The following is a 26,580-nucleotide window of genomic DNA, read 5'->3' on the forward strand; positions in this document are numbered from 1 at the left end:
GTCAAAAAAGGAGGTGGCCAATGTAACATTAAATGAAGAACCGTGTTAAAAATACACAATTATTAAGACAAAAAGTACTGGCCAAAGTTGTGGGAGCATTTTACATTGTTTGGAACAAATCAATACAACATACATGCATATGCAGGTAGTGTTTCCAGGCATTTAGCATAAAAGTGGATGTATTAGTGAGGCGGGCCCGTGGTGAAGTGAGAGTGAGACGATACAGATAATCCTCTTAAAGCCTGCAGGTATTAGGTTTTATGCTGATCCATTGTGAAGACGTGTCCTGCGTCCTACATAAACCGTTGGCCATCTCGCTTGTGTTGGGCCGCTCAGCTAGGCTTTGGCTGTCATTGTGATACATTGCTGCATTGCCTGACGCTGCAAGGTTTTGGGTAAGTTTGCGTCTCTAATGAAAATGCATTGTATTTTGTATTTTTTGTCAAATACTCTTGTTTTGATGAGCTTGTTTATCATCTTTAGGTGATCCACCGATGTGAACTGAAACATGCCAAAGTGGTTTGGGATCCTGTCACTCCCAGTCATTTGGGGAGAGAGCTGGACTGTCCCACTGTCACTTAATACATCTTAATCTACCACAGCCGGCAGCATCTCTGCTTTTTGGAGGAACATGTATTGCCTGAGAAGGAAGCGGCTGCAGTTGAGGCGAGTCTTATTCCTCCTCACTGGCATCTTCATCTGCATTCTGTACCAGTTGACCATCAGTGCCAGACGCTACGAGACTTTGCCTTTGCCTCAGTTTAGAGATGCTTTCACTGAGGGTTCGGCCGGTTGGGTCGAGGATGTTATGGCCGAGAGCAGAATCAAATCGGAGCCGAGAAATCAAACGACACCAGAGCCTGACACTGTGACCTCATCAACTAACACAACCGATGAAGCGAAAACACCAGCGGTCGCCACCACCAATAGAACTATTGTCCACTGCATCTATGTGCCCCCTGATCCTAAGGAGGAGGCCCCCATCACTCCACCGTCTCCTACTGATGCTCCTCACATGAAGGGAGAGTACCCTGAAGATCTTTTTTCAGTGGAAGAGCGCAGACAAGGCTGGGTTGTCCTCCACATCATCGGCATGATGTACATGTTTGTGTCGCTCGCTATCGTGTGTGATGAGTTCTTCGTGCCTGCACTGGGGGTCATCATAGACAAGCTAGCCATCTCCGATGATGTAGCAGGAGCTACTTTCATGGCGGCGGGTGGCTCCGCCCCTGAGCTCTTCACTTCTTTGATTGGTGTTTTCATCGCCCACAGCAATGTGGGCATAGGCACTATTGTTGGCTCAGCGGTTTTCAACATTCTGTTTGTGATCGGGATGTGCGCTTTGTTTTCCCGGGAGGTTCTTCATCTCACATGGTGGCCCCTTTTCAGAGATGTATCATTCTACATACTGGACCTCATCCTGCTCATCATCTTCTTCCTGGATAATGTCATCATGTGGTGGGAGAGTATGACGCTCGTGGCCAGTTACACCTTGTATGTCATCTTTATGAAGTTTAACAGCCAAATAGAACACACTTTCAAGAATCAGCTTCAAAAACACAAGAACATTGTCCGAGTTATTACCGATGAGGACCCTGAGGCGGTGAGTAGACAAAATACATTTACTATAATGCTGGAATTTGTTACAATAAACAGAAAGCACACACTTGTTTACATGAAAACAATGGAGTCACATCATGTGAAAATCCTTATTACATACTGTAAATATTCTAAGTATAGCTGGGACATGTATTTATTATCTTAATGGAAAATGAATGAGAATTGGATGTTAATTAGAATCAGGTGATAACTGCACTACAGCCTCTATCTAGTTGCTGGACGGAGGCTGTTATTTCCAAAATTTGTAACAGATTATATGAAAAACACAAGGCTGGGATGATTCCAAAACATGGAGTTACCCAGCATGCCTTGCGGGTCATTTTCACTATTCAAGAGTGGTCTCAGACCACAACCCCAGCTAAAAGCAGCAAGAGAGCACATTTAGTGTTGGTGGAGTCATAAAGTTCCCTTAAAGGGTGGGGTGCTGGTGTGGGGGGGCAAGGTTAAATAATCAAGCAGGGGTTTTTTCAAGGTGTGTTTTTCACAGTGAGACTCACTTTAGAGCACAATTTGCGGGGTTTTATGCTCGTTCCAGTTTACTCTCCAACTGTAGGAACTTACATAATGAAGGCAGGGCCTTCCTCGGGTCCAACAAAAGTGACCTCTGACCTCAAGACTATATTATAACCATACCTGTCAACATTTGTTATTGAAAATAAGGCAAATTCCTTCCATCCACTGTGCCAGATTGCTGTGGCTACTGCCATCATTGTCATACAGTTCAAATACAGATTATATAAGCAGGAGGGCAACAGGAAAGAAAAGCAAAATACACAACAGAAAGGTTGGCAAGTATGGCTGTAGGTTCCCACCAACGCACTCCAATTTTTTCATTTCCTGTCAATGCGCTGTCCCAATACTTTTGTCCATAGAGCGTAACACTAATCCTAGCACAGAGCCATTTTCAACTATGTTACTAAATATAGACGCAAATACACTGACTCAGTTTGATCGATGACTCTGTTGGTAGCCAACCTTTGAGACACTTTTTCCAGCGGGTCTGTCTCACAACTGTTTATCTGCATATGTGAGTGACAGGAGGAAAAGCTGTGGTTTACACATATAAATTTCTAGTCTTTTACAGATTTTTTTCCAGGGGAAATATATGCTGTTATATATTGACGGGATTAACAATTGTTAAAAATTGTTACACACAGACTGGGGACGATGACAAAAATGCCCCTCCAGCTCCAGAAGACAAGAATCGGTTGAAGGTAAAGGTGAAAGCATCAATGCGAGTTTTAGCTACATGATGAAGTTTGTCAAGGATGAAATATGATAATATTGTTTTCAGTAAGCTATGTCTCTCCGCAGTTGAAGCCATCTCTTCAGCGTGGTGGAAGTTCAGCGTCTCTGCACAACAGCACCATGAGAAACACCATCTTCCAACTTATGATCCACACGTTAGACCCCCTGGGAGAAGGTGAGCACCCCCATATCAGCCCTAATCCAGCTATAGGACTAAAAATGCTGCCACTATATTAATACTAATAAAAAACATGCACTCAATGCAAACACTGTTGTTGTCTGTGTTGTATCTATCATATGCGATGCTTCATAATATCCATTACGTTGCAATTTTCTGCCACAAGTGTTTGTTGAAGCTGATTGATTAATGATTGCTATCTTCTTACTGAGTCAATGATTACTCTATTCATCTGTGAAATGATTTTATTCACATGAGAGCGTGATTCATTGGCCTCATTCTGTGTTTCTTGTGTTGCTGGTCCGAATGTTTGCTCAGGGAAATTCAAGGACAAAGCAGAGAGTCTGAATAATGTTGTAAGACGGAAGACTGACGGCAACATTTCTTCAAAAAGCGAAGGTATGAAGTTAATAATCCTTTCTTTTTATGACGTTGCACTATGTTTGTGTGTTTGGAATTTGAATTTTGAGTCAAAATATTAGAAACAGCTCTCAGTTGTACACCACACCAAACTCAGACTACGATAATAAACAATTGTGCAAGTGTAAACATGTGATGTGCTTCAGTGTAATGTTCAAAATAAACAAAGCAGTTACCATAAACATATTTTTAGATGAATACCTCTCTGACAGTGTCAATCAAAACTGATCTTGTATTGTATTTGTACAGGAAGTTGGATAGAAATAATGTATACCATTAATAAATAAACATAAAATATATTAAGTCAATGTAAATAATGCTGATTTTATAATAATAATAGTAAAATAAATATAAAATACAAATATAAAATAAAATACAAAATATATTGCTGTACTATAACTAAAATAAATTGAACAAATTATTAATAGGAATAAATTATTACATTTGTAATTATATTATTTATAATATTATACTATAATATCTAAAAAATACATATACCATAACACATAAATTATAAATGAAATGAATAAAATGACTTGAAAATGTAATAATGCTAAAAATAATACTAAAATACAGTCCAATTGTTTGTTTTGATAAACAACATAAAATGGAAAGAATATAAAATGACAGATACTGTATTTTGCGGCATTGCATGATACATTATAGCGATATTTTGAAGTACATTATTGTATTAGCATGTAGTGGTATGTTCATGTATCATCATGACCTCATGACCTCAGCCTTAGGACCCGTGAATTACCCACCTTCAGGACTTTACATGACACAGCACCTCGTAAAGTGTATCTGGTTTTTGTTGCAGATGAAGATGACGATGACGAGGAGGAGCAGGCCAGTGAGGCTGAAACTTCTCCTGCTGCAGAATCCGAGAAGACGGAGCCACCAAAAGACAAGAAGGTACTCCCCAAGCATGTGTTGGTGCCTATCAAAAAGCCCAGAAGTCAATCTTTGATACCTTTATATGTAAGAAAATCCAACATGCACAGCGTCTTCTTATTGCCATCATGCTTATCACATCTGCGTCCACATATACAGGAGGACGAGCCTGCAGGAGGCGACGGGTCTGATAGTGGCGAGGAGGACAGCGATGAAGACAGTGATGATTCCAGTGAAGATGAGAGGGATGAGAATGAGGAAGAACCTCTGTCGCTAGAGTGGCCTGACACCCCACGGAAACAAATCACTTTTCTCCTCCTGCTGCCCATCGTCTTCCCTTTGTGGCTCACTGTTCCCGATGTCCGCAAACAGGTGACGAAACAACACGTTACTTCAAATCTTTCAATCATCAACTTACACATGAAGATGGTGTTTTTTTTCATGCAGAGTTCCAGAAAGTTTTTTGTGGTCACTTTCTTGGGCTCCATTCTGTGGATAGCAATCTTCTCCTACCTCATGGTGTGGTGGGCCCATCAGGTTGGTTATATGTACCTACTTAGAACACAATAGAACACTCGAATCTGCATATAGATCTATAATCAGTGGTACGATTTGGAGCTCATAAGTCAAACAAAACCATAATAACCATAATAGTTCCATTCTCACCAGTCAGGGATGGGTTGAAGGTGCGTTTGAGAAGACCGTCTTCCTTGCTAAAAGCATCATTATGGCAGGAGAATCTTGACCGTCTTTGGTCTTGACATGGCTTTTATTCAAGCACCACACACACGTTCATTAGAACCACAAATAGAACCCAAACCCCGGGTGCTGAGTTTTCTGCACTGTATGAACTAAAAATCAACAAATTTTGCCCTTTACACATAACTAAAGGCTGCACAGCGGCCACACAGCTAGGAGACCCGAGTTCGATTCTACCCTCGGCCATTTCTGTGTGGAGTTTGCATGTTCTCCCTGTGCATGTGTGGGTTTCCTCCCACATTTTAAAACATGCTAGGTTAATTGGTGACTCCAAATTGTCCATAGGTATGAATGTGAGTGTGAATGGTTGTTTGTCTATATGTGCCCTGTGATTGGTTGGTGACCAGTCCAGGGTGTACCCCGCCTCTCACCCGAGGACAGCTTGGATAGGCTCCAGCACCCCCTCGACCCTCATGAGGACTAGCGGTAGAAAATGAATGAATGCACATAATTGAAGTTAGCTTAGTAAGTTTTAAAAAAATTGTGTTTTTCTTCATTTTTCTTTAGCTGCTGCGCCACTCCAAAATCTTCTGTCCCACTTCCTGTTTCACAACCGCTGCGCTACAATTTTCAGCAGTAGTTACAAAACTCCACTAGGTGACAGTATTCCTCTGCAAACACCTTATTGTTCATGTGATGGCTAGAAGTGCTTCCTGTGTAATGCACTGGGTTGATCAGTAAGGCCAAAATGAACAATAAAGTGAATGTGCAGTAAAGCAAACTAATAATGATGCTTTAGGAAAATGAGTCAGGTAAATACTGTTGGTCCATGTGTTAATGAAGCACCTGTAAAATTCTTGTAGTTGAATTCTTTGTTTTTATAGGTGGGTGAGACCATCGGCATCTCTGAGGAGATTATGGGCTTGACTATCCTGGCTGCAGGAACGTCCATCCCTGACCTCATCACCAGTGTGATTGTGGCCCGTAAAGGCCTTGGTGACATGGCCGTGTCCAGCTCTGTGGGCAGTAACATCTTTGACATTACTGTAGGGTGAGTTCTAATAGCAAGCACACCGTTTTTTTTTAGGTCCCCTAATTGCCTCATCAGTGAGTAAATTGTGTACCACGGAAAAGACACCTATAGTTTTCTGTCGGTTTGTACTCTCTAAGAGCTACCAACAGCATTGTGCAAGCTATCAGTGACGTATTGATCAGGTATACAGAACCTCAGGAAGCAAGAAGTTAAGTCTTTTTCTTACTGCTTCTCCAGTCTTCCAGTGCCGTGGCTCCTCTACTCGTCTTTCCACGGATTGGTTCCTGTGGCTGTCACCAGCAATGGCCTCTTCTGCGCCATTGTGCTGCTTTTCCTCATGCTCCTCTTTGTCATCATCTCCATTGCGTCGTGCAAATGGAAGATGAACAAGGCTCTGGGTTTCACCATGTTCCTGCTCTACTTCATCTTCCTGGTGCTGAGTGTCATGCTGGAGGACCGCATCATTATCTGTCCTGTTTCCATCTGAGAGTGACATCACACCCACACATATTTTTAGAGTCTGTTCAGAATGCTGCTGTAGCCTCTAGTCATGTTATTACAACGGTCTGCATTGTCATATTTTGGTGCTAGTAGCTGCTTTTTTTGGGGATTGTACAAAAATAATTTTTGCAATATAAGGATGAATTGATTGTTATTTTGTGCAGGAAATGAAACCTACTGAATATGCACACCATAGAACAATTGTGCAAACAACATATCCATTTATTTTTTTTATATAGTTTCATACAAATTAGTGTCCATCTTAGCAAATGATAAATCACAAACATAGTCACAACTGACAACAGGATGAAGGATGTTTTGGTCACAAGTATTTTTTTTTGTACATACAGTCAAAGGCTAATGTACATGCTATGAAACAATGCTTATTCCAAGCAAGCACACAACTTTGTTCCTTGGTTTGATCACCTTTGGATATGATTTGAAGTCAGGGCAGGGCAGAGCTGTTTAGTTTCAAACCTGAAACCTTGCACAAAAATTGGGATTTTGTGCAAGCAAACCTGCTTTACCGTCATTTTTCAAGTCAAGTTTACTTACCCAGTAGTGTTACGACATCAACAGAATAGTTACAATAGAACCAAGTGAATATAGCTATAGTTTGACTTAGTTGATTATGACTGTACTGTACGGAGGAACTACTGTATATCATTGGTGGTCCCTTATAACACGTTGTTACATAATAAATCTCACTTTAAAAAGGGTATTGCTTTAAAAACTGTAAATAAATCACATTATAATCTCCCTTGTGGGTTCTTTTGGTACATTATAGAAAAAAGTCATACATTAATAAACATTGTGCATATAAATGAATTGAGTGCTCCTTTTTGATGCTTAACATCAGTACCATCTACTTTAGTGTCTTCATGTGTATACACGGTGACGATGGCGAGGAATGTATTTGCTCGTGGTAAAGCCGCACATTAAAACATCACAACATTAAATCTTTCCATCTTTGGCTGCTGGGCCAAAGCAAGGAGCTCATCCGGTCAAAGTGCTTTAAAAAACATGAATGTCTGAAAGCCGTTGGTTTGGTCTACACACTCGGTAACAGTCTCACCACGGGTCACCGGGACCATTGAGGCAACGTGTTACAATACACGTTTCTTCCACTTCCATTTTACAACACAAAGTCATAAAAAATGTATGTTAACTGTAAAAACAGTTGACTTGTAGAGTCCTCCATATTTACTCACTGCTCCACACCTCTCAGCGCTAACAGTGAAGAGAGAGTCATCATGGCAGTCGGTATTTTCCTGTTGTGCTTTAAAAAGCTCAGGTGAGCTGGTCCTGAGTCTGAAGTCTAAAAACACAGTTTTTTTTTTTTTTTTTTTTTTCATTTTAACATGTGCGTTACAGACCGGGCTCCCCAAAAGTCCTCCTGCATTCCATGACCCCTGCTCCAGGGGGGCGGTCACAGTTGTGTGTCAGTTTAACCTGACTGGGGGTGAGGCGGTCATAGGCCAGCTTGTACTCACGGTCAAAGGCATCTGCATAGACAAGATGGCGGTAAGCGATACAACTCCTTGGAATTTGTTACAATTCTTAACTCCAGAAATGATTAATTATGGGTTAACTATGGAATACGGGTGAGAAAAGTATTTGTATTTGAGTAAAATTTAAAATAGTACTCACTGATATTGATGTTGTTCTTCCCCAAAGACACCAGAGCCAGGAATAACAAATCCCTGTACAGGCTCCTATTGGTAGCCCCCCCAAAAGACAATCATTCAATACTTTTCACTCATGTTGTGTTATCCAAGGGATTTTAGATTTCCTCACCTCTGTCTTTTAAAACCCAGCTCAGACCCCAGCAGCTGGATGATTTGGCTCATAGGCTGATAGACATCACCTTTCTTGATGCTTCTCACCAAACTCTGTAGGAGCTCCACAGTGAAGAGCTGGCCTTCCTCACACAGGCCAGAACGAATCAGGGAGTTGGCACCTAACAGGAAGAAATTCATCCTAATCAAAGGCTCATTCATCGGCATCACTGTAAATATACTCATCAATAAAGCATTGATGAGGACATTATGAACAATGATGGAATTGCTTTACCAGTGCATAATGTCATTTATCTATCTGGAGTATCCATAGCTAACCATGTTGCCATATCACAAAGTAATGGGTCACGTCATCCAGCAAATTGACACAATGACTTACAATGTGTGTTCCACAGGACGTAACAAGGCTGGACTTTGTCTCGGTGCAACTTCAGATTGTCCCACATAATCCTCACAAAAACCTGCTTGCCGTCGTCTGAAGAAACACTCGAAAGAGTCTGCAGGCAAGGAAACAAGGTCAGCGCTTTTTATATCATTTATTTCATATAAGTACTTCTTTATGTTTGGAATGAAAAGACAAGCTGCATCTAAAGCAAGAAAGACGGACTATGTACCTGATCGTCACGGTGACAGTGCTGGGAGCCCAGAATGAGTGCTGGCAGGTTGCTAGGCAACTCCAGCCTCCTAAAGAACCATACAAGGTTCCAGAAGACGATGGGGTGCTGGTCCACTACCCCTGGGGAGTAGATGGCTTGGTCTCCTTCATTCACCAGGAGGCTCTCCAGCTCCTTCCAAAGAACCAGAGGGCTCAGGTATGGCACTGTCACTTGTGTAGACATCTCAGCCTTCCTTTGGGCCTCCTGTTCTTGAGCTGAAGAATCTATTCCAGACATTTTGCCTTCAGGATTGAGAGAGGCAGATGTATCCTCCTTGGAACATCTGAGAGTCGACACGGTGGATCAGTTTACAGAGATAGGCCACAAATGACCATCAACGAAATGTGAAACAACTTGCCTGCTTTGAGGTCTCAAATCTTTGACTTCAACATTGAGGAACGGCAGGAAGGCTGTGCCACAGAAGGGACACGTGCTGTTGAGGTTGGAATCGTTAGCCGTCCAGCCGGCCATGATCTCCTCCTCATAGACCAGAGAGTCGCATGTCTTGCAAAGGGAGCAGCTGGACATCATCACCTGCATTCAAAAACATCAGGAACGGGAGTGAAGAGGAGTGAAGGGGAGTGAAACCTCATAATAAGATGTGTTAGGAATACAGAAGGGGTGTCACAAGATTAAAAAGCTGTCTCGCGAGAGCAGAGCAGCCAGAAGCCAGAAGCCAGACTGAATGGCAACGCACATCACGAGTGGTGTGCGCATTAAAAGTTACAGACAGGAAGTGTTTAAAATGACCATATTTTACAGGCTACAATGTGCTACAGAGTACAAGTCACACCAGCCAAAAATGCAATAATTAATGTTAAAATCTCGTCTTGTCTCGGTCTCATGGACAATCTCATGCATCATCTCGTCTGGTGAGTTTGTGACACCCCAAGAATACAGTATATATGTTAAACAACGTACCTCGATAGTGTAACTGGCAGAAGGCTGGAAGCGGTTTATGTCGGGGGAGGAATCTGGAGTGTAAGGACTTCTAGAGGGAAGTGCCAAACCACCTGGATGGAATATGTACAAGTGGACTCAAAAAAATGGAGCAAAATCTATTCAATTACAAACATTTGACTTAGTTGGTTTGATTGACACATTGAAGCATGTTTATTACAGTAGCAGACTGCTGCATTCCATAGAAATATTTTTATTTCGCTGACTTCTATACCTGCCTGAGAGCTAGTTGAAAATTATAGCCTTTTTATGAATTTCAGTGCAGCCAGAGCTCATGAACAATGTGACCAAAAACAAAAGTAATGCATTTATATTTTTGACTAACCAGAGAATGAGTTGTGTCGGAACACCCTGCCTGGGGAGGTGGGGCTGCTCAGCTGGGTGTGACCCGCGACGGGGCTCCTCCTGAGTCGGGCCGAGCTGACGTGCTGCGGGGATGTGAAGCCATCTACGTCCAGACAGGAGTCGTTATCGAGAAGCGAGGAGCAGTCTGCCTCTCCTGAGGTGAGCGAGGACAAACTGAGGCGATCACAGTTTGAGTCCTGCGGGGGTGATGGATGATGAAACGTGGTCAGGGAGAAAAACATCATTAGAAGGTCTGAGCGTGTTCATGGTACTGACCTGTGTTAATGATGTTTGAGAGGACAGTCGGGAGTAGAGGCGGCTCGCCTTCTCTGCAACACCCTTCCCTGCTAAGAGGACACTGCTCTTGAAGCTGTCGAGAGTGGGTGTGAAGAGAGAATCCATGGAGAAGGAGGAGGCAGAGGGAGTGGGGGATGAAGGTAACACCAAAGAAGAAGGCCTCTCCCTGCCTTTATTAGACACACCAAGAGGGAGAGATGGCGATGTTCTGAGCCGCTCTCGAGATTTAACAGGCAACGGGAGATGCGTGTTGGAGCGAAGCAGGACAGGGGGTCGGGTGGACTGTAGAGAGGGACTTGATTGGCTCTGCAGATCCATACTGGGTGCGCGGCTCCTCAGAGGGCTGTTTGTATTGTTCATGTACATCTCAATCTCTTCTGCCAACTCACGCCGAGTTGTAGGTGTGCTTACACTGTCCTGATCCTGTTCTTGCGTTGTTTCCATTAGCGAAAGCGGATCAAAGCCTGTTTGAATATCTGTCCGACCAGCTGTACCACGGCTGCAACTCACAGTCTTTCGCTTTGGGTTCTGTTCACCGTCAGTCTCTGACTTCTCCTCCTCCAACCCGGCCAGTTTGTCAGCAGGAAGGTGATGCTGCTTTGTGGTGCTGAGCTGGGGGACGGTGAGCATAAGAGTTGCCGATCCAACTGACAAGTCTAAAGACTTTGGCCTCTCTGATGGAGTCAGAGCTCCACATTGCATGGAGTCGCTGGATGCTTGACTGGGAACCAGACTGTCAGCATTGGCTGTGAAAGAATCACATGCTTTAAAATTGTATACAGCCTTAAAGAGGATGTGAGCAGCATACGATGACATCAGCACAAATGAAATTGGAATGACGTTGAAGCTTCATCATTACTTTTCTGATCTGTGAAGCACACATTTTGTTCCTCGGTTCATTTGTTGTAAAATTTCTCTCAGCATGATCTAGCTCTAATCACCACTAAGGCTGTAGAGGAGCTGATTCATATCATTACAGTATATGTAACAACAATGCACAACAAATCCTATCAGAAATGCAATCATCTTGTTACATAACAGTCACATCCATAGCCATAGTTCGTTTGTCAAGGAAGAGATGCTAAAATTAGACATTACATTACAGTACGCCCATGCTGGAACATTTGCTTGGCTGGTCAGTTTGGTGATTTATTCCTCTGTTATGGTCACAGACTGTGAGATTAAAAAAAATAGCAGTTCATCCATAACTCACTGTGCTGCTTTGCTCCTTTGTCCTCTACAAGTGGTGTGCTTTCACTCTCTTTGCAGCACATCTTCTCCTCCTCCTTGGACAAGGAGTCATAGCCTTGGTCTGACTGTCCACCTGAAAGATCATTTTTATGCTATATCTTTTTTGCCACTTCACATCGAACGGAGAGTGTTGTGTCTGCCTACCTGTGCTAAATCCATCATCACTGGAGTCCATTTTGTTGAAGTCTGTGTCGATGGAGGTACGCTCAGCAGAGTCATTAGCACTGTCCAAACTACCATGACTGACTGTGTCAAGGTCACTACCGTCTGTGGGGAGATGGACATCACAGTTTTTGCCTCTTTTGTAAACATTGCAATGCAGGGGTAAATTATAATGCATCGATCTTAATGACGAAATTGGGATTCTTGTCTTAGGTTCCCTAAATGGGGTACGCCAATTGGAACAGGGAGTACGTAAATAAAAATGAAAACACTAACAATTACCAGTGCAAATGTTTGGGAACCACTGTCCTAGACATTTAGTGCATCATTCTGATTTGTTTATACTGTATTTATATATACCATTAACATTACTTTGATATTACTTAACAATTGGCTATTTCTTTCACTCTTTAATTTGTATGCAGTTAAATTATGGGATTTACAACAGTTGTTAAGAACATAGGATGACAAAGTACCAAACCTATTTTTTCCCTCTGCTATTCTCTTTCTGTGTTTATTTTCAATTAATATGAATTCTAGAATGTTGAAAGTTTTATTGTACCAGAGCTCAAATAACAGCTTATGGAAATACATCTTGGAATAAATCACCAGCTTTCTCGAAACAATTACAAATCCTAAGCATCATGGAGCGATATTTTATGGATGTTTGATTTACCTCTGTGTACTGTATGAACCAGAGAGTGATTTATTGTGTGCAGATTGTTATTATAGGATCTCACACAACGTGTGATTCAAATAATGAGCTTCTCACTGGTCTGTTATGGGAATTAGAGACAGACATTTTGGTTGGGAACAAGATAAGGAGGACATCACTCAATACAAGCACATTGTTGCCATGTGATTTATGCATCAGTGGGAGTGTGTAATACATAGATTGGTGGTATTGAGTAACTGCTGTTGCAGTAATCAAATCACAAAAAAAAAGGTTCCCATTTTAAAACTATGTGTCTGGGATATGTCAGCAATAACACGTTCATAACTTGTGCATATCTACAGTGATCATTTCATGCAAACTATGTGTCTGGGATGTATCACCAATAACACGTTCATAACATAACTCATAGATTTGCCACTTCCTGAAAAGATAAACTAACAAACTAATGCACTTGTTACAGCCTACCTGATAGCTGGGTTTCTCTGTGTGATGTTGTTTGTTTCTTCCCTGCTTGCTTGAATTGTCCGACACCCAGGACCACATTTCTTAGCTTCCCCCACAAAAAGAAACCTCCTCTGGTGGTGGAGGGCCATGTGCTCTCCAACACCGCCTTTAGTAAGAATATCATGATGAGCGCTTTCAGCTTTGCAAGAAATTATAAATAAATTCCGCTATCAAAAGAGCCCACACCTTGTTGTAGTAGCCATAGGTGATGGCATTGGGTTGAATCCCAGCCTTCTTCATCTCAAACAGCACCTTGACTGCCAGGACTGGCTGGCTGTACTGACCACATAGTTGCAGCAACACGCGGTAGCAAACCTTGAACAAAAAAGCTAACTTTTTAATACACTAATAACTTAACACCACCACTAAAACTAACCACACCACTATTTTGCAGGGAGCTGTGTGTGTATATCCTACCTCATCCGGAGCCTGCAACTTCTTGTCTTGCATCTTCCTCAGCACATCATAAGCCATGCGTAGTGCCCGCACTTTCGAGGGACACTTATCGACAAAACCAGGCAGGCAGATGAACCACAAGCCATAGCAGTGGCGTAGAAGACACTTGGACCACATCTGAGGCATGGATGAATAGGTTTGTGCCATTTTTTGAGCAGATTTAATCTCCTGAAATAGAAAAAAAATGATATATACGTTTAGTGTATGATTTTGGAATTATAAAATGTCATATAAAATGTCTATTATAGTATAGCTGAAAAAAATGAGTTGAGCCGACCTGTTTGGAGCGTCTAAAGATGGCTGTTGGACTGGCTGGGCTGCTGTGGCGTGAAGCATTGCCTGATGATGGAGGATTTGGTCCCTCAAGTGGGTCTAGAAGTTCAGCGTTTAGAACAGGAAACCCAGAGTAGCTGGAAAAATACAGTGTATGCCATCAAACACTATTACATTTAAAATCACAAACAGAAAAAAAATAAATCTCCAGCTATGTCAGACGGAACGGTTTAGCACTGAATTGCCAATCTGAGGCGACCCAGCTCAAAATAATGACTTGGCTCCTAGTAGACCTCGACTGATATGGGGCTTTTGGGGCCGGTGCCGATACCGATCCCATCCCAGCTCTCAAGGACAAGGAGTTGATGGCATTCCACTTGCTCTCAATGGCTGCTGCCAGACCTGATTGCGCCTTGAAGTGTAGCGGCCTTGTGTGAGGCTGGTCCTACAAGTTCTCAAGATGTGTGGCTGAATTTGTGCACAGGGCACAGTTTGGATCCTTGCCATATCATTGGTGAAGGTTTGCCGGGGATGGAAGCACATCATACGTATGTACCTATTATGATGAAACTGATGTCTCTTGCTTCCATTTCTCAGAGCTGCCTGCAGGTGAGCTTATCCATTGTCCCTGCTTGGCAAGAGAGACAGCCTTTGCGCTTCTGTCAGCCTCCTCCTACCGCTGCACCTCCTCTACCACCATTTTCCTCCTTTGTAAAACTGAAGCTTTGCACCAAGTTGGTTTATTCACTGCAAAAGCTCTTCCCAACTGGACATGTCCCACAATGTTGTTGTGCTTCGGGGCTGACGTAGCAAGCTGTGTAGTGTTATATTGTTTTTCCAAAGTCACAGCTTACCATGGTGTAAAAAAAAAAGCAGTTTCTTTCAGTGTTTCTCTGCAGCAGCGGAGTGCTCTGTCTGTGTGTGTGTGGAGGTGGGGCCAGGTACTCGGGCAGGGAGCACAAAAAGAGACATAACAGAACAGAGCAACAGTAAATCCGCACAGGAAAAAAAAGTGAACATATCGGTTACATATTCACCGATATTGATTAATCTGTGATCATATCGACCCGATCTAGATGTAAAATGGAGGCGATTTCTTTTAAGCTGTATCTCAAAGGGGCTGCCACAGACAGTGTGTGCTCACTGTCTGGGAAACTTGTTTTTTCACTTGTGGTAGATGTACAAATGAAAGAAGTTGATCTAGCCCCCTTGAATTCCATATTCAAGTGTGATATTTCGGAGTAACTCCACAATCACTCTACATACATGAGTTATTTTGCCAATATCGTTGGCTGTGTCTTTCTGGAAACAACGTACCTGTATATATTGGGGCTTACTGTACCATCTATTATTTCATATTTTTTTATTTCCACATGGATAAATATATCGCTAAAGCCCTTGGTGTGGTCAGATGTACAGATTTTACCCCAGAGAGAGAATGTCCACATGAGGACACCGGGCAAACAACAGCCACAACAGCCACAACTAAACATATTGTTGATGCTACATATATGGTAATATTACCTGTAACACAGAGGATGCTCTTCTCCTTCTGGCAGTGGAGGAAGCTCTGGAGGGTTGATGTAAACTGTGTGCTCACTGCGATGGGATTCGTCCAGTTCTATCAGTCTGGTGTCTTCTGGCTTTTCACTGTCCACCTGGTTTACAATAAAGAAAATTTTGATGACTCCTAAAACTACACCTGTTCTTGACACAAATTGTATGGGAAAACAAGATCATATGATGAAAAGTGGTGACAACAAAAAAACAAACTTTTGTTCACAAAAGGTAGTCACTAGGTTTCTATGAGTGGCTTAGCAGCAAATGTCCAACTTGTGCTTCACCAAACATGAATATTAAGGGAGCTGAATAGCTCCTGGGTGAAACTGTGTTAAGGACTTCTTTTCCACTCGGTCGAGTGGATGATTAAGAGCAGCAACTCTCTCTGACCAATCTGACCTTGTTTCGATTCTGCTCTTTTGTTTCTTCCGCTCATTGCCCTTCCTGTTACACCCGAGAGGTCTTTCACAAGTCTACATGCGTCTTCAACCTAAGCAGGAGGCTGTTGACAATGAATGAATCAATGCTTCCACTTCTCGATACTAACCGCAGTGACCATTCAGAGTGTCTCACGCAGGACACAAGCGTGACTTCCTGATTGCAAAAGTTTGCAAGCACATACACTTTTTTTCTCCCAAGAAAGGAGGATGTTTTTGTCTTTTTGGATTTCAAAACACATGTTGGCATGACTGTGACAAAATGCACTATATTGTTTAAAAATGCTGACATTTGTTTACCTCTAATTGTAATAGTAAAAGTTTAAGAAATTAAGCATCTCATAATATAAACCTGCAAAAAAATGAACTTTGCATTCTTTTCACCATCTCTCAAAAGTGCTGTTGAGTGATTTTAGTGACAATCATTAATCTCACTGTCTCAGCATCATATCTACTGAGTGCAAAACCAATATGCTCTTCACTTTAATGGCATTTTGTTCAATAATTCAGAGCACTGACACAATATAGAAGCTAATGCGCAAACCTATCCTGAATTCTCAATATGCACCAAGAAAACATTCATGCTTTAAGGTCAGCAGTGGACATTATGGTTGAGACCGCACATGATGCCATTAGTGTGGAAAAACTTACTGTCATTCAGACAATAGCAACAAAAGCTGTTGTGTGCTTACCTTGGCTCCTGTGAAGAGCTATCAGGCAATGACAAGAACAAAGCAGCAATGAGAGAAGACAAAAGGCAGAAAATTGCATGAAATACAGTAACATAAAGTATAGTTAAAGCATAGATATAAGAAAGAGAACGTTAAGCAAATGAAAGTGTAGGTGTGTAGGTCAGATGTATTATTAATAATAGAACATTGCTTCTTCACAGTAAAATGATTCATTATTTGTAAGACAAGGTCAACCCTCACCTTATCAGCACACTCGTCAAAGAAAGCCAAACTTGCATCTTTGTCACTGACAAAGGAGCATTCCTCTATGAAGCGGCTGAACATTTGAGTCTTGGTCATGAGAGAGTAAAACCTCTGATGGGAGCGGTCTCTGCTTTTCAAGAAGCCTTAAAAAAACACAACAAAGATATTATGTAAGGCCACACGTGACATGATGGGATTTATTCGACTGGACCCTCATTAATCAAGCTGCAGTGTTGCTAAACTGTGAGATATATCAGAACCGCTGTTGAAACAAGGACTCTGCTTTGCTTGGCTAAGAGCGATCAAGACATGAAAACATGGACATGGAGCTATTAGTCTGCCATATCTCTTCAGTGAAATTACAGTGCTTTGTACGACATTGTACCTTGCAGGTCAAAAAGGGAGGTGACATCAGTGGTCTTCTCAGAGGGGGCCTGGGTGATGGGCTGCAGGTAAGAGCGGTAACCTCTGAGGATGGCTGCCATGAAGCGCAGGAAGGCCTCCTGGATCTCCAGCTCCAGCGTTTGGAGACTCTTCCCACCATTGAGCTCCCTGTCAGCCACCGCGTGTCCCACTTGTACATCTTCATGACTAAAATGACCACCTGAGAGCAGGTAGAAGTACATCTGCTTATAACAAAACTTTGAAAATAAACATTATCACTCATATGTTTACTGGTGCACTTGATGTGAGATTTTGTTCTTAAAAGGACCATTATGTAATCTGATAAGCCAGATGTTTTGTCAAATCCATGTAGACAGGCAGACCGTTGTTGTCCTGTTCTGATAAATCTGCTCAAGTTAGCAGTTTCCCTTTCACCGCATCAAGGATGCTACCTATATTTCTTCAACGGATACTGACTGGCTTACATAGAGTGAAAGCTTATTCCTGTGTTCTTTACAATAGCATGACTCTGAAAAATTGAATAAAATCATTGATTTGTGTCATCTATTTTAGTTTAGCGAGGGTTTTGTGTGATAAGCTGTGTAGGCTACACAAGCAAGGAAGTGGCTGTAGAAAGCATTTCTCCTGATTTCACAGGCTGACCACGATACGCATTACAAAATAGCCAGGTGACGTATGGAAAGTTAAGTAAGACAAACAAGTACTTCTGGAAATTTACTGTATGTGACTAATTAAGCAGGTAGAACAAGAGTAAGCACCTTAAAAGGGTAAAGTATCCATAAGGGAGGGACAAAATTGACAACTGTTTTGTATTGCAATGTAAAAAGTATTGATTACTTCTTGTAAAATTCACTATGCAAGCTGACTCACCAACTAAATTATTCATGAAACCCATTATTGGCCCGGACTCACCCTCTGTGAGCTGCAGATGGAGTTTATTCAGAGAATTCAAAAGATGTTTGCAGGCTCTCCCCGGCAATATTTTCCACGTTAAAGCCTTCTTGTCTTCTTTCCTGCAATCACACCACATGGTTTTCATTACAGAGGGAGGCAGATAGTTATATCATGACTGACAATTTAATCGCTCAATGAGACAACCTTTGAAGCTGAGTGGTACATGCAGTTGATTTAAATGTAAGAATTTTTCACATTCCAGCTTTTAGCATTACATAAGGGTGGCCCTCGATGATAACCCTGAAGAACTTTTGTGTATTTTTGTTCATCATTATGCCAGAAACTTTACAATCACTCACTGGGAAATAGTGTTGGTGTCCAGATCCACACAGCTGATATCAGCTGGGGGCACGTACAAGTCAAAATATCGAGAATCCACCCCCACAATGAAAGGACATGGTGCACTGAGTACACCCGCCAGGGCTAGGGGGCACAGGGGGATGTAGGGGCACGGCCAGTGGAAGGGGAAAATCATCTGAAAGAAAGAAATATTTTCATCAGTAATGTCCACCAATAAGATTGATCACATCAGAACCTAATAATAAAACATTTCACAGTTGTTCAATGTGGCCATATTTGGAGAGTTAAGAGGAGCCATGGCAACAGTGGAATGAAAAGACAAAGCATACTTACAGACACAAGGGCCTCTGTAACACTAGTGAGTACTGCAGGACGCAGGGAGTGGACCAGGATCTTGTGCTCTGTGACGGCCAACACCAACAGAGTGGCAGCGTTTTTCGGGCCCAGATTTAGTAGTAATGTAGACAGGCTTCCACCACTTTTAGGATCAAAAACATCGAATGAAATCAAGACTGTCTTGTGCATTCAGACGCAATCGTTTTTGTTTTTCCCATACCTGAGCAGAAGTGGCGAGGACACTGGTTGGCTCAGTATGAGGCTGTCATGTGGAGAGAGCTTTAGAAAACACACAAGGTTAGAACAAAAATCAACATACTGGAAGTGAAGTCATTTCATGAAATTCAAAACCTGCACGAGGATGCGTGGCCTCTGGATAGAGGGGAACGGCACATTTTGCATGAAGTGAGAGATGTGTCTACAAACACAAAACAGAAATCCAACAATTACAACGGGAAACACCGACTGTTTTCCAAACAATACATAAATGTGTAAACATAGCTTACTTTTCAATGGGTAGGGCGTGTGGTCCAGATATAGAGTATCGGTAGAGAAAAGTGAGGAAGCTCCTGAAGGACTGGAAGAAGGGCCATCGTGAGAGGAGACAGATGCTCTTGTTGCTGTAAACACTCCTGGTCCCGCCAGGTCCGAGATCAGAGCTGAGCAGGCCGAGCTGTGACAGCTGATGCTTAGAGAGATTCTCCTCTGAGTAAGGCTCATAGAATTGGATCGCTGCTCCGTACACCTGCACACCAAACAAATCTGCATTTTGAGCCTTGTTTCCTGGAGAAAACTTCACAGCGCAACAGTATTGTTCGTACTAAAAAGACTATAGTGCTATTTTTAAAGGATTTCCAAGTGTGTCAAACCAGCTCCACAATAGAATATTTTGAAACAACTGATATGATGCAGAGTCCTTTGTTCTTCCTCACAAATAAATTAGAAAGGATTCCAGGCCTGAGGTACCAGGGGACCCTGCAGCGTACAGAATGGTGGCACCCAGAAGATGGAGTGAGCACTGAGGCGATCTGCAATGAGCTATCCATTATTCACAAGATGAGCTGCAAAATTTCTTTTTATGCCGCATTGCTCTCAAAGTCAAAACAGCCTTTTAGTATTCCAAACACAGTTTTAGACCATTTGGAATCCAGTCAGAGCTGAGACATAATGGTTAGGACGAATGCGTGATATTCTTAGAAATACTAATGCAGTTCATGAACAAAATAATCCGCAAGAGATACTACAGTGTTGGATGTGTGACTATGGTAGAACTTGTGTAATTCACTGCATGATGTCATTAAGGCTTTGGCGTTACCTTTTCTCCTGAAGCCCCCGTCAGTACAAATGTGGAAAAAACAGGAAGGGCATGTTTGGTGTGTGCAGGCCAGCACTCAATAGTTGCCCCCATGGGCAGGCAGAACATAGGCACTGACTCAGGCAGTGGAAAAGACTCATGGTCCTCTTCGGGGTACCTGCACAGCAGACCTGTAAGCAAATGCATACATTAACATTTAGCTCTACATGGCTATTTGCTTGTAGGTCAAATGTAATATCATTTAACATTTCACTGTACCTGCTTTGCATGCAATAGTGTTTGCTTTTGCCAAAGACTTCTTATAACACAGGTAGACCGATGATCCCCACTGGAAAACATCCAAAGACACTCAGAGTCAATTAAAACTTTTGTATAGATAGTAAAGATGCTACAAAAAGCATAACTTATGTTCCCACCATGCTGCTGTTCAGGTTCCTGTCCACTTTACAGAAAGTGTGAGGGGGCGTCTCTCCCTTGCCGGGGACAATGACGCAGACATCAGTGACTGCCAATGAGGTATGAGGCTGGCTCTTCGGAGCGCGGCGGTAGGTGATGTAGATGCGCTGAGATGATGAGCTGCTGATGTTAGCAGGACGACCTGAGGGCGTGGTTTGGACGATGTGACATCCAGGCTTCAGCTTTTCTTTCCACTCATACAACACACTGTAAAAATGAGTAAGAATTAGTGTTGTCAATCTTAGCATATGAACATTAGCCTGGGGACAAACCTCTAAAATCAGGAGTTAGGCTAAACCTTTTCTTCACCGATGGAAGAACTTTTAAGCCCTGATCCTAACACTTTTGGAATGAACTAGAAAGATTGTGACAACTGTTTTCTGGGTAAATGGGTAAAGCAGGGCAAACTCCATATTTTCATTCATTTTCAGTTTATCTATGTATCCTAGTAAATGTGTACATAGAGTTGCCTTTAAGAGCAGATTAATGTGACCCAAGGCAGAAAAGTGATTAGTGACACTGCTGTGTAAAGGGTCAGTGAATAGGGATTAGTGCTTACCCAAGATCTGTGAGCGGAGGCTTATCTCGACCTCGCTTAAAGCACAGGAATATCTGTGGGCCCCTGAGGCTGGCTCCATTGAGCTCCGCCGACAAGCCTGAGGGAGTAGTTTCGACACAGGTGAAGCCAGGGGGCACCTCTTCGCCCAGGGAGCGGATCACTATGGCAACATCTGTGATGGGCGCTTTGGGTTTGACAGATTTGGGACTGGTATCATCAAAGTGCAGCTCCTCCTCCAAAAGCTTGGACGAGTCAGTGAGGCCAGCAACCACAAAGTAGTCGGCTACACGAGGGGCTTTATCCTCCATCATTTCCCATTCCCAAAGTGAGGACTGGAAACAGAGAGGGACGGAAGAGAGCCACTATGAATTTTAATGACTTTGCTGGATGTAGCCTAAAAGAGGAAAAGCTTGAGCATAATGGTTAAGTTGAATGGCCGCATTAGACATGGGTGCCGCAACAGCATGAGGAATGTAAAACAGACATAACCTATATAACATACCGTATACTCTACTTGGGGAATAACATACTATAATGAGTGCATCTGGAAACACTTTCATTCCTGACTGCAAAATCTCCATATTTCACATAGAAATATGGGAAACCCCAAGATCAGTGACCTTACTCTATGCCGTGACTGATTATGTAATACAAAACATATGCTTTCGTTGAGAATAAAAAACAGCCAAAGAAAACAAACATACCTTCGGGAGAAAAAAAGGGTAGTGCAAAGGAAATATATTTTTTGTTTTAAAGGGGAAAAGGTTGACATTCAACCATACAGCGTGATAGAAGGGAAACTTGTATAGCGTTATCATAAAACATGGAGCCCTGGGAGCGTGCAGCACTGGGCTGGTTACTCAGCTGAAGAAAAATGCATGTCTTTTAAATCTCTAATACGAATATGATGCAACATTGACTTGTTTTATACTTATGTGACATATCTATGACATGCATTATATGATGGTAGGTGGGTGAACAGAGTAAATATCTGGAAAATTAGCAGACAATATAAGGTACTACTCAAATATTGTTGTAATGACTATTATTGTTGCTTCAAGATACAACTGTCTTTAGTCTGACTAGGATGCTCTTCCTCTTTGGTTCAAAGGTCATCAACCTAACCTGACCATGAAATAAAACTGGAGTTGAGTTGATAAAACATCTTCTATGATCTTCTGAGCCTTTTCAAGTGAAAAGAACTCAAGACATCCTTTTGACTTTAAAGCTAACAGAACTATGTGTTATTTTATAGTGGTGAGTATAGTGTGGTATAATTTCATGTGGTTCATTTGTTCTCAAAAGTGTCCATTGTCAATGGTAACCTTATTTTATGCAGTTTGAATAAATTAGTCATTGGTACATGATGTTCTATGTTACTGTGGTACATTTGGCTAGTAATTATGCTACTAATTAAACACGGATCAGTATTGGATGAACAGATGACTGTGACGATGAGAGAATGGCAGCTTGCGTGATGTGTGAAGAAGGTGGCCAGAAATAAATGAACCGAGGAAGTTGAAGCATCATAACGCTTCACAGAATCAAGAGCATGCCCCCAACAGATGGTGTTTAAGTGTCGGTGATGATGTTTAAATAGTCCCATCCGTCCTTTCTACTTTGTCTCCCAAGTCTTCAAGCCACACATAAATCAAACACCTCAACTAAACAGTAGCCACACATCTCATTATAATCATTATATAATATGCACTGCACACTTTATCGTCATGTGACATCAGGGATGTGCTCTCCCCCTCAGCGGATATAAACTTGAATGTTTCTCACCATAGCAACATTAATAGTAGAACTGATGAGAGCATCATCCTACATAAAGTCAACTATCATGAAATTATCTTCAGAAAAGTAACCCAACAGGGTGTTATTGCATCGTAAATTTATGTATGTAAGTTTTCTTTTGTACTGTAGCAAACTAGACATTTTAAGTACATGCATAAAAAGCTGAAACAAACAAATGATTTGGCAAAAAGTAGAAGTGGTTGACACTCATCCCTCCTCCATTGTTTCATTCAGCAATGTTCTTTCACTGAAGCCAACTTCCCTAATCTCATCAGATTTTGTTATGAGTCATCTCCATCCATTATACAGTAGTTGAGACATCATGTTCTCGACATTTCAACTCTACCCCTACACTCTTTTTACAGTCTCAACATTAAGTAGGGCTGTACTTGAGATGCAATGCCGTATAAGTGTTTCTTTCATGCTGGAATGGTATGCACCTCTCCACTTTCAATCTAGTGTTCAGAGTTCAAAACTCGGTGGAATCCGCTTTGCTGTGTCTTTGAAATATGACATCAAGGAAAATTTTACTTTAAAACATACATAGCATGTCCGCACAACTCTTGAAATTCTTAGCATATCGATATGTGGAGAAAATTATTCATAGGATTTAAAGACACTCAATGTCCTAATAATTATTGAACATGATTATTATTAATATTGGTGTATTGATTTAGATTCCTATTCTCCAACTACATTGATCTGTGTTCAGCAAGTTGACATATCGATCTAACATTGTTTAAAATTGATTGCATGGATACTAGGAAATAAAGCACTGTATTATATGGATGTGTGTTTTTCTCAAACTTTTAATGGTAAAGGCGTTACTTGTTACTTGTGTAAATCGATTGATCATGCCTGTTGAGTGGAGGGCACGGATTGGATTGGATTGGATTGAACAACAACATTGCCCACAATCTGTAAGGTTTATTTCAGATGTTATCTTTTACGTCTAATCAGACATACTGTATATTCCATCATAGATGGTATTGCTTGGCACATTATAGTTATGGAGCCCTTAAGACCTCAGCATCACCAGTGTTGTTGTGATTATGCTGGGAGGACTGCGTGGGATTAGAGGGCCTGTTGGCAGCAGGCGGGGCAGGGAGGATGGAGGAGGAGAAGGAAACACCACGTTTGACTCTGGATCTTTTCAACAACACAATCATCATCAGCCATTTGCATTACATATGTGTGACTCTGACTAAACAAAATAACACCTAATGTTAATACATTGTAAACTGTGACGCTACACATTGGTTTCCAAACACAAGAGTCCATTTTGTGCAGTAGCATCTTTACAGAGGATGAAAAAAGCCCTCATATGACTCCATCATGACCAATGGGTACATCATACACCGCCAACAACAAGGGCTGTACGTTAGAAAGCAGCTAACCGTTCATATATTTGCGTTTTCTAACATAGAGCATTGCTATGGAAACAATACAAGACGCCATAAAACGTTAAAATATCAAAAGAAAGCCTTGATTATGTCCATTTAAATGTACTCACATTTCAAGAAGAGCAGGCGATAACGTGACGTGATTTTAATCCTTCACTGGTGTCTGCCGACGACAAATGATGCTCTTTCGTCTATTCCTCCCTGCCTTTCTTCGAATGCGTCTCAAATGAAAGTAACAACAAAAAATACAATAAAATACTTCACAGTGTGGTTGTGGACGCGTCGGTGTATTCCTGAGCAGCGATTTATCCAGACCTGCGATGGACACGTGACCGCTTACAAACGGCGTGACGTCACGAATGACGTTATCGGCAACCAGGAAGTGGAACGGCCTCCAAAATGATGAAAACAGTGTTGAGTAAAATAAAAAAGTCAGTGTGGTGTAAATTAACCACAATGAAAAAAAAATATAAACATATTCAATATTGATCGTATTTACACAAAACCTTTCACAGTAAACTAGATATCGTTGTTATATGGTAATGGTTTCTTGGCTTCTAACATGCTTTAAGGAGTTACACTGTCCCCTTAGCATTTCGGTATTTTCATAGAGTGTAGGTGTTGTGTCCTATCTGATGTAGATGTCTGATATTTCTGTTTGGGGTTGATAAACTTTTGCGTTTTGACTGTTGAACATCCATTTTTCCTTGTTCTCTACTGTTCTGGCATACCACTTGGTTGCAATGCGGAGTTAGTGTGCTTTGCTCCATAACATCGCACAATATTACTGCCTGGGGCTTGTAAACTGCACTCTGTGGCGCCATCTACTTGACTTGAGGTGTAATTAACATGCATATATATGAAAAAAAACTCAAAACATATTGTACAATAACTGCATAGAGTAGCCGGATAGAAAGAGCTTAACAAATATTGTAATATAATTAACAATAATTAAGTTACCTTGTGGACCTGCTTGGTGTCATTGGGGATATTAATATTAAATAATCTGCAGGGCTACTTTAAAGAAAATATGGTACCAGAACCCAGCCATTATATATTGGTATTTGAAAAAAAAAATCTTGGCATGTAAAATGTTATTGGCAGTCAGGTGAAGACGCCAAAATATGGAGCCAGACAGCTCTGATGTCCGCCATTGCTGCTGCTATTGTTGTTGTTGTATCAGACACGGGGGTCACGTGACGGCGGCGGGATGGCATTGGCTAGGTGACATCTTGTCTATTGGGATCAGAGGGCCTGTTGGCAGCAGGCGGGGCAGGGAGGATGCATCAGCGTTTTCCCACTCTGGAAGCCGTTTCAGGTAATCCAGAACGCCAATCCCGTGTGGATGAGAGGTTGAAACGACAAAATACTTTGCCGTTTTGACCTGAAAAAGTTATCTTACACGGCCTAAAGGAAGCTAAAAAAAAATAAGGCATGTGGAAAAATGGCAAAACTCACTGATGAGCAGGAGCAAGAAAGACGTTGAACAGGCTCTAACTACACAAGGCAGTTGAACTGAAACAAGTTAACGATCAATGAAATATGTATTTTTTGTTCTGTGTTATATTTTTTAATGGCACATTTTTTATTCCCAGTTTCAGTGTCTCTACAGGACATTGTTTTTTACAGTGATGAACAGTAATTTTTATTGATATTAGTGATGCACTAAACATTCAGTTTCATTATTGGCTACTAAAACACAATACAAAAACAAATAGTTAATAATTTCACGTTTTATTTCTTGTCCACTAAAAACAAAAATCCCATACAAGGACATAAGAATGAGATAACTTCCTGTTCACCACCTTCATAAGTTCCCTTCGCTGCCACCAAGCGGACAACAGACGCAACAGCAAGCAGTGTTGATCTAAATTATCATAATCTCTTTTACTTTAATTCAATGAGTTTGCTGGGAATTGTTTAATGAACAGTATTTTAATTAGGAGTCTGGTCATCCGGGATCTACTGAGTGTAATGATGGAGGTCTGCAGCATCATCAAGCAAGATAACATGTAATGACTCTGGGATTTAATTAAGAACATTTTGTTCCCCATTGAATGAATCTTGACACTGAAGCGATACAAAAACAAACAATACTATTAGCTAGTGTCCATTTTGTCCACCACCCATTTAGAACTGATATGTCTTAAT

At 41.6% G+C, this 26,580-nt stretch overlaps 2 protein-coding genes across 4 annotated transcripts; one reads left to right on the forward strand and one right to left on the reverse strand.

Moving 5' to 3' along the window:
* The first annotated feature begins 40 nt into the window (after window positions 1-40).
* Window positions 41-7,404, forward strand: slc24a1 (solute carrier family 24 member 1). Of its 2 annotated transcripts, none has more exons than XM_058074878.1 (10): window positions 41-395; window positions 484-1,603; window positions 2,778-2,834; window positions 2,935-3,043; window positions 3,365-3,445; window positions 4,287-4,447; window positions 4,520-4,732; window positions 4,808-4,897; window positions 5,944-6,110; window positions 6,330-7,404. In XM_058074878.1, the coding sequence occupies exons 2-10, from the start codon at window positions 632-634 to the stop codon at window positions 6,577-6,579; spliced, it is 2,100 nt and encodes a 699-aa protein (XP_057930861.1). In that variant the 5' UTR covers window positions 41-395; window positions 484-631; the 3' UTR covers window positions 6,580-7,404. The 2 variants fall into 2 exon arrangements, with proteins under 2 accessions (XP_057930861.1, XP_057930862.1); XM_058074879.1 differs by having other exon boundaries at window positions 47-395; window positions 4,287-4,381.
* Window positions 6,665-24,782, reverse strand: dennd4a (DENN/MADD domain containing 4A). 2 transcript variants are annotated; one of them, XM_058074876.1, is made up of 30 exons: window positions 24,540-24,782; window positions 21,230-21,561; window positions 20,631-20,877; window positions 20,473-20,542; window positions 20,215-20,384; window positions 19,406-19,644; window positions 19,251-19,317; window positions 19,120-19,178; window positions 18,897-19,041; window positions 18,563-18,738; window positions 18,222-18,322; window positions 17,290-17,508; window positions 16,902-17,047; window positions 16,662-16,679; window positions 15,497-15,630; window positions 13,977-14,109; window positions 13,661-13,867; window positions 13,430-13,558; window positions 13,205-13,349; window positions 12,046-12,168; window positions 11,864-11,974; window positions 10,630-11,396; window positions 10,334-10,550; window positions 9,970-10,061; window positions 9,407-9,582; window positions 9,007-9,331; window positions 8,772-8,889; window positions 8,391-8,553; window positions 8,244-8,308; window positions 6,665-8,098 (listed from the first exon to the last, which is right to left on the reverse strand). In XM_058074876.1, exons 2-30 carry the CDS (start codon window positions 21,538-21,540, stop codon window positions 7,962-7,964), a joined length of 5,010 nt encoding a protein of 1,669 aa, XP_057930859.1. In that variant the 5' UTR covers window positions 21,541-21,561; window positions 24,540-24,782; the 3' UTR covers window positions 6,665-7,961. The 2 variants fall into 2 exon arrangements, with proteins under 2 accessions (XP_057930859.1, XP_057930860.1); XM_058074877.1 differs by lacking the exon at window positions 16,662-16,679.
* Window positions 24,783-26,580: the final 1,798 nt, after the last annotated feature.

Source organism: Doryrhamphus excisus, chromosome 6 (genome assembly GCF_030265055.1).
Source record: "Doryrhamphus excisus isolate RoL2022-K1 chromosome 6, RoL_Dexc_1.0, whole genome shotgun sequence".
In the NCBI taxonomy this organism is placed as follows: Eukaryota; Metazoa; Chordata; class Actinopteri; order Syngnathiformes; family Syngnathidae; genus Doryrhamphus; species Doryrhamphus excisus.

Coding starts and splice junctions, on each gene's coding strand:
- dennd4a (XM_058074876.1), bottom strand. CDS start 21,540: ATGATGGAGGATAAAGCCCCTCGTGTAGCCGACTACTTTGTGGTTGCT. Junction 13,868..13,976: donor TCTTTAGACGCTCCAAACAG/GTCGGCTCAACT, acceptor TTTCTATTTCAG/GAGATTAAATCTGCTCAAAA. Junction 11,975..12,045: donor TGATGATGGATTTAGCACAG/GTAGGCAGACAC, acceptor ATGATCTTTCAG/GTGGACAGTCAGACCAAGGC.
- slc24a1 (XM_058074878.1), top strand. CDS start 632: ATGTATTGCCTGAGAAGGAAGCGGCTGCAGTTGAGGCGAGTCTTATTC. Junction 2,835..2,934: donor AAGACAAGAATCGGTTGAAG/GTAAAGGTGAAA, acceptor GTCTCTCCGCAG/TTGAAGCCATCTCTTCAGCG. Junction 4,733..4,807: donor TTCCCGATGTCCGCAAACAG/GTGACGAAACAA, acceptor TTTTTCATGCAG/AGTTCCAGAAAGTTTTTTGT.